The 7,902-nt window shown below is 39.4% G+C and overlaps 1 protein-coding gene across 1 annotated transcript in view; it reads left to right on the forward strand.

The window, feature by feature from the left end:
- The first annotated feature begins 1,160 nt into the window (after positions 1–1,160).
- The window catches only part of TACR3 (tachykinin receptor 3), a 72,518-nt gene continuing 65,776 nt past the window's right edge, over positions 1,161–7,902 (forward strand). The window contains exon 1 of the mRNA XM_008567862.1: positions 1,161–1,827. Within this exon, the coding sequence (XP_008566084.1) occupies positions 1,277–1,827 (551 nt within the window). The 5' untranslated portion in view covers positions 1,161–1,276. The remainder of the gene's footprint in view (positions 1,828–7,902) is intronic.

The raw sequence follows: 7,902 nt of genomic DNA on the forward strand, positions 1-7,902 counted from the left end.
TACTTTCTAAAGCTTGCACTCTACAAAGCACTCTGTCTCTCCTGCTCTCAGCCAAAGCTCAGAAGTCAGGCCTGCTTATCTGCCAGGGAAACTAAGGTTATTGTCACGCATCCACTTTGTCAGACCCTGAAAACCAAAGTGTCAAATGTCCAGAATTGTATAACCAAGTGTATTTATTTATTTCCATCATTCATAGAATTGTTCAACCCAGAGAAATGAGATCTACGTCTCGTCGTCGTGTTTCAAGAAGACTTACATCTTGGGATTTCTGATTTATCTTCAGTGTGTTACGACATTTCAACCTGAGCAAAATCCTCTAGAAGAAAGCATAGTCTCTCTCTGCCTGGGGAGAATGGGGGAGGAGGGACTGATTTCTGGTGATAGAGATTAGAGGAAGAGGGAAAGTAGGTGAACATTAAAAGTGGGAGCAAGAGGAAAAGGAATTTGAAATGTGAGAATAAACACGGGCGCTAAATGAAATTCCAAAAGCCAGTGATACCTAAGAAAGTGCAAGTGTCTGGCTCACTGTACCCACAGCCTGCAGCAGGCTACACTCATACACACTTTCCGAAAAATCACTTGCGATCCTGCCCTCGCCTCAAGAATGAGTGATTTAATTGGTTTAGAAAAGAATGGCCCACAATAAATGTCTGAGAGCAAGGATCTCAGCAAAGTATCCTAAAGTTAAAAGGGAAAACAATCTTGGAAAGATTTTAATGACAGCCGAGAAAGTGCAGCCCTTCCTTGAGCGCGTCGACCCTCCCCTCCGAGCTCCAGCTGCTTGGCGAGTAGCGAATGAAAGGGATCCGAAGGTCGGGATGGAGGAAAGGAGGGCAATCGCAGCCTGCGAAGGGGTTCGTCAGCTCTCGGTCCCCAAGACGTCACCGAAGCATGGGATTCCAAGAGACATAAAAGCGCTCCTGCAGCTCACGATCCTCAGCTCTCCAGCCGGTGCCTGGGAGCTCGCGCCAGGGTGGGACCCGAGTTCCCCCCTGGGGACAGCCCCTAATATCGCTCTTCCCGACCATCCCATTCTTCTTGTCTGCCGGAGCCGCAGACTCCTCGGAGAAAGTGCGGCTCTTGCTCCCCATCACTTGCTGGCTCAAAGCATCCCTTAACCAGCAAGAGCTGCGGTGCCAGTACGGTCTGTACCCGCTTCCAATCGGGGCTGAAGACCGCCCAGCGCCAAGGCAACCAGGAGGCAGAGAACTTCGGGAGAGTCGGCTTGGGCTGGCGACGGGTGAGTGGGCAGGTCCTCAGCCGCAGACCCGCCGCGATGGCCTCTCTCCCAACAGCCGCCAGCTGGGCAGACGGCGCTGGAGGCGTGGGTACCGACTCGCGGAACCTGAGTGCCGCGCTCGCTGCAGGCGCGGCTGCCGGGGCGGCTGAGGCTGACTGGCTGCAAATGCTGGTCCAGACCGGCAACCTCTCCTGCCCCTGCCCCTCCGCGCCCGGACTGCCCGCGGCTTCCCCCGCGCCCTCCCAGCCCCGGGCCAACCTCACCAACCAGTTTGTGCAGCCGTCCTGGCGCATCGCTCTCTGGTCCCTGGCCTATGGCGTGGTGGTGGCCGTGGCCGTCTTCGGAAATCTCATCGTCATCTGGATCATCCTGGCCCACAAGCGCATGAGGACCGTCACCAACTACTTCCTCGTGAATCTGGCTTTCGCCGACGCCTCTATGGCCGCCTTCAACACGTTGGTCAACTTCATCTACGCGCTGCACAGCGAGTGGTACTTCGGTGCCAACTACTGCCGCTTCCAGAACTTTTTTCCTATCACGGCCGTGTTCGCCAGCATCTACTCTATGACGGCCATTGCAGTGGACAGGTGAGGAGAAGACGGGGAGGAAAGAGGGAGAAGGGAGAGAAGAGCTGGACAGTGGGATAAGGTTACAAGGGAAATGGTGACATAACGGGGCCTATAAAGTAAAGGCACCAAAAGAGTTCTCGGAGAAAGGAAGTCACAACGCCCTGCAGTGGCTGAACCCTTTTCTGCCTCCATGGCCTCCCGGGCTCATGCCCTAACTCCCAGAACCCTATTAAGGGCATGTAGAGAAAGACTGAAGTGGTGAATGAGGGAGATGTGCAAATCTGTCATCTCAAGTAGAAGAAACTTAGCTAGAAACATTTACTACTAGCAAACTTCCCCAAATGACTTCGAACAACTGTGCACAATTTATGTTCTTGTAAAATGCACTTTCTGGCCTTCCTTCTCCCTGTCAGTCACTATTCTGGCAGAGAAATGGACGACGAGTCACCCTCTCCTTTTCCCTCCTTGCTCTGGTTTGCTGCTTTTCATTCTTACCTGTCCCCATTCACTCACGTCACTCCAGGGCCCACACTGGTTAGCCTCCCAGTCACGGAGGATCTTCGAGGCAGCAAGCTGCTTCCTAAAGTCTGCTGTCGGCTGGGAGTTTCTCCGTGTCTCAGGAGTCTGCAGAGGCTGTGAGCTGGGTAAACCCTGGGTAAACCCTGTAACAGAATCTTAAGCCCAAGGAAGAAGTGGTTAAATATGAGACACACGACAGATTTTTAAGATAGTGTTTTAGAATGTTCCCCCACCTACATTGGAGATTCCGAGGTGCTTAAGCAATTAAGAGAGTCCAGATAAACATTTGTTCCCATATTTAAGTTTTTTAAAATTCTGCGTGCACTTGCTGTCTCATACTGAACATTATGAAATACACATCCATGTGGACAGACAATAGGGAGAGCCTACCTGTTATTGAAAGCCGGTTACACTTTAATTGAATATCGTGATAAAAATGAACCACAATAGTTGATTCCAGTCTCAGTATTGTGGTTGGCAGCTGCGTGGAGAGAGTGCATGGAGATGTCATTTCAAAAAGTCCCAGTGTTCTCATCTGGGAAAAGAGCACTTTTCTTTTTTCTTTTTTCTTTTTTTTACATTAATGAACCTATTTCAAAATGAAATGAAGCTAAATATTATTACTACATTCAGTAGTCTTTACTGTTTTGAACTAGTGAGCACAGAGGTATTAATAACATAAATCTATAGATACTATTTTCACATGACAGGTCCAGAGGAGTAAATTGAAGGAGCAGTAGTTAATTGACATTAACTAGGATAAACATCACTTTTTTAAAGCGTCAGAAATTGTCAGTCTTCCCTTTTTTCTTAATCTCTGATCTTCCACACATATTCACCCCTTTATTTCTGGCAGGGAAAGGAGTGCAAAGAATGAGCAGTATCAGCCCCAAATTGGGAACAGGTGAAATTGCCTCTAATCTTGCTCCACCAAAACAGAAGTGAATGTACCTTTGGTTTGAGCATCTTTTTTTTTTTTCTTGTTTGTTTGTTTTGTTTTGTTTTGTTTTTCTTTTTCTTTTTTTAATTACTTATAAGTATGTGGTTTTCAATGTTGTGATCAGGGGAGAGGCATTAGCATATAATGTTATAAAATGCTCACAATCTTCTTAAAATGTTGATGCAATATGAATTTGCTGAAAATTTTAGTGAGTGTAAAATTGCTATTTCAATTCTAAGGGTAGGATAAAGGTTATTTTTTCAATTTTCTCTGCCAACATTTCTGAAATGGTCTTGAAATTATTTTAACTGATAATGTAATGCTACTGTATTACACTCACTGGTTTGAATTAATGCACACTCTACTGTTTATTCTTTACTGTTTCTTTATTAGAAAATATTACCCAATCACTAAAGCTATATAGTAATTATATAGTATACAATTTGATAGAAAATCTGAAGCATACTTCATTCAGGTACTGAAAATCTTTTAAAAAACTTATTTAAAGGAATACTCTTATTTGAGCAGACAATTGATGAAAAGAAGTATAAAAATAGAGAAAAACCTACATAAGATAATTTTTAGAATTAAAGACTGTTATACAAGACATAACAGTTATTAAAGCTCTCAGTAGTTTACCAGTCTATGAAACCTTTCTACGTTGGTGTCTTATCAAACATGAACTGGGAAAACTGACCCTGTGATATTCGCAGTAATTTTATATATTGACATTTGTGAAGTTAACCTTTCTGAGATTGACACCTGAGTTGTAGTGCCTTTGGTTATGGTTGCATGAACTTATTTCCTCATTTAGCTGAAAGGCAGTAAACAGTAAATGTTCACAGGAATTACGTTTTTCCTATACAATCAATGTTTTGTTGAAATAACCATAAAGTTTATATAATCCCTAATTGGCTCTCATTGATAAGGAATACATCATTTAGACTGCAGTGTAAACACTTCAATTATTTATTTGTGTTTTGTATCCCCATTTAATATAAACTGAATTGTATCATCCCAGCCTAAATGGAAAACATAATAAACTCACTCTGACCCTCTGCCGAAAATCAACAGATTCCCTGAGTTTGAAAACAACTTCAGCTTTGACTCAGGCACATCTAGCTTTTCTTCAGCTAAAGCAAAATGCTTTCATCCTCTTAAATTTTCAGAAATTTTAGACCCGAAAAAGACTGTAGATATTCCCTTAATGAACACCTGTGTCTTACAAATTAAGTGAGTGATCACACATTTGTTATAATAAAAGTCACTGAATTTTCTTTGAAGTGTTCAGCATTTATTCTACACTGAGAGAATTGCTTGCTTTCTATTTTAACTTTTTAAATAATATTAGTAACTCTACTGAAGATTTGAATGTTAGGTTACAGATTCTGGTCTATCTTCAAGGACATTACCTTCTGCTTTGTTACAAATTCCTGCAAACTGTTTTCTTATTGGCCAAGAATCCATTTTTCAGTTCTACACATTTCCTTCTTGCCTGAAGGCTACTTCACCAATACCTTTCCCCCTCCACCCTCCACATATAGGGTGGAATTATTTGCCAGTGAAGATGCTTTTCTCTCCATCATCCTCCCCAAATTTGCCATTTTGAAATTTAAGATTTAGATATAACATTTATCTAAAAGATGCTAAGCTTTCCCAAGATTGTGTAGTAGAGCCAAGAATCAAACCACTGCAGCCCACTCCAGGGCCCAGGCTTCTCTTAACCTCTGCACTATTCAGCCTCCTAACAAGTTGTGAAAATTCAGGGTTTGATTAGACAAAGTCATCGTCTTCAAGCAAAGTAAAATTTAGCACTTGTTTATACACTATACCTTACATGTATATATACCACATCTTACATATATAACCTATATTTTAATTGAAAATGTAGAAGGTAGAAAATTATGAATAGAACAATTAATCCAGTACAAATATTGTGCTTTCTATTTATTTATGACATATACCACTTGATGTATGGGAATATTAGAAAATAGTTAAATATTTTCTTTCATTTTCTAAGCACATATTTGAAGTTAAGTTAGAAACTCTAAGAAGTTTTATCAACATATAGTAAAGGACAATTTCAAGGCACATGGTCCAGTATTAATTCGAATTTTAATTAAAGAATTTTTAAAGTCACGTTTACCATTTCTTACTTGTAAATCTTAAGGGAATAATTTAATATGTTTTATCTAATAGCCTAAGAGCATTAACAAAGATAGCAACTAATACTTTACATTCTTTAAGCCTAGGGACATATCTAAGATGAATAATTATTAAAAGGAATATTTAACCAAAGTAAGCATTAGTGTGTAGCCAAATAGATAAAAATTGATCTTATATGTTACTCTTTTTTAAAACATTTTTTTAGGAATTTTCTATTTCATTCTTTTTTATAAAGTTAGTTTATGCAAAATATTCATGGAACCCCTATTGGGGGCTTTTGAGATTTATTATGAACAAATAAAAATATACATTTATGAAAAATAGTGAGGGCTCAATCCATTAATACATTGTCTACACATAATTGCTATAAAAATTGAAGATATAAATGCTGTGGTAAGTTTTTTTAAAATCCTTTATCAGGCTTTTATTTGAGTGCTCTGAGCCAATCTCATTTCTCTGAACTCTAGGAAAAGTCACTGCCTGTGCAGTTAATATTCTTTATTAGTGTTACAGTCATATTTGACTCACTACTTAACACAGATAATGAACTTGACGTGCTTAGCCTAAGACTAATTGCTTTATATCTTTGAATTATTTACAAAGTAGTAAATAAAGTATGTTCTGGGAAATATTACTTTCAAGAAATTTATTATGAAACTGTGGTTCTTTCTACAATTTACAGTTCTTATTCACGAATTTAAAAATATCCCATTTGCATCCATTACAATTACTGCTCTGGTTAGTTATGAAAATTCTGTTAAAATTATAGTGTCAATTCTTTCAAAACTAATCATGAGCAAATACTTACAGCAATTAATATATATTAATTAAGTGGATGAAACATAGATCATCACAGAGTAAGATGTAATCAGAGGTGGCTCTCCTATAACTAGTAATCAGAGGTGGCTCTCCTATAACTAGCAGAACTCCAGTTAATATTAAGACTATATTAACCACAGTAGGAAAGAATATTTCAGAAAAGAATTTGAAGCATATTTAACAGGAATAATGTAAAAAAAAATCCCTAATATATATCTCTAATATAGTTTTATACACTAAGAAAAAGATAAAACCCCAATGTAAAAAGAGCAAAAGACAAAAACAGAAAGTTCACAAAAGTAGAAATAAAAATGTGTAACAAGCATAAAACTAACAGTTGCTTATATTTCATATTTCCATTTCCTCATCTGCTATTTGCTCCTTGAGGCACTCAGATCTGAGTTCTTTCCCCAACACTCTCTCCAAAGACCCAAATTGTGAAATCTGGTGGGCATTTCATTCCTCGACTTCCTTGACCTGTCAGCAGTATTCCTCACAGGTCGCTACTACCAGGAACTCTCTCCTCTGGTCTTCCAACTTTTCCTGTATTCACCTTAGCCTTTCTTCCATTGCTGCATTTCTGAATCTCTGCCTGCATGTAAATGATTAAATACAAAGGTTCCTCAGTGCTAAATCCTGGGCCTTTTTTCTCCTTACTTTGTTCTCTGTCTCCTACTTATTTTATCCAGACCAATGGTTTCATTTATCACTTTAAAAATTTTTTTATTATTAGCATATTCATTCTTACAAATTGTGATATTTCTTTGCACAACCTATCATTTCCCAAACCCCCTCCTTCCCTCCCCACCATCTCTAGTATCCTTAGGTTTATTCTCTCCTTCTGAAAGTTCAGCTTATTGTTGTGGTCTTTTCTTTCTTTCTTTCCTTCATTCCTTCCTTCTTCCCTCCTTCCATCCCTCCCTCCCTCCCTCCCTCCCTTCTTTACTTCCTAGCAGCCAGTTATGAGTGAGAACATGTGGTATTTCAGTTTCTTTGTCTGGCTTATTTCACATAACAATTTTCTCCAGACTCATCCATGTTGCTGCAAATGGCAGAATTTCATACTTTTTGATAGCTGAGTAGTATTTCATGGTGTGTATAAACCACATTTTCTTTATCCACTCTTCCATCAATAGACACTTAAGTTGGTTCCATATTTTGGCTATTGTAAATAGAGCTGCAATAAACATGGTAGTGCAGGTATCCCTTTGACACAATAACTTCCATTCCTTTGGATATATACCCAGTAGTGAGATTGCTGGGTCATATGGTAGCTTTATCTGTAGTTGTTTGAGAAACCTCCATACTGTTTTCCATAATGGCTGTGCTAATTTACAATCCCACCAACAGTGTAGAAGAGTTCCGCTTTCCCCACATCCTTGCCAGCATTTGTTATTCTCAGTATCTTTCAGAATGGCCAGTCTAACTGGGGTGAGATGATATCTCAATGTTGTTTTGATTTGCAGTTCTCTGATGACTAGTGGTGCTGAGCCTTTTTTCATGTACCTGTTGACCATTTGTATGTCTTCCTTTGAAAAAAGTCTATTCATCTCCTTTGCCCATTTTCTAATTCGATTATTTGTTTTTTTACTGTATAGTTGTTTGAGTTCTTCAAACAACTGGATATTAATATATATATATATATATAT

This window comes from Galeopterus variegatus, unplaced genomic scaffold, assembly GCF_000696425.1.
Source record: "Galeopterus variegatus unplaced genomic scaffold, G_variegatus-3.0.2 Scaffold352, whole genome shotgun sequence".
Classification (NCBI taxonomy): Eukaryota; Metazoa; Chordata; class Mammalia; order Dermoptera; family Cynocephalidae; genus Galeopterus; species Galeopterus variegatus.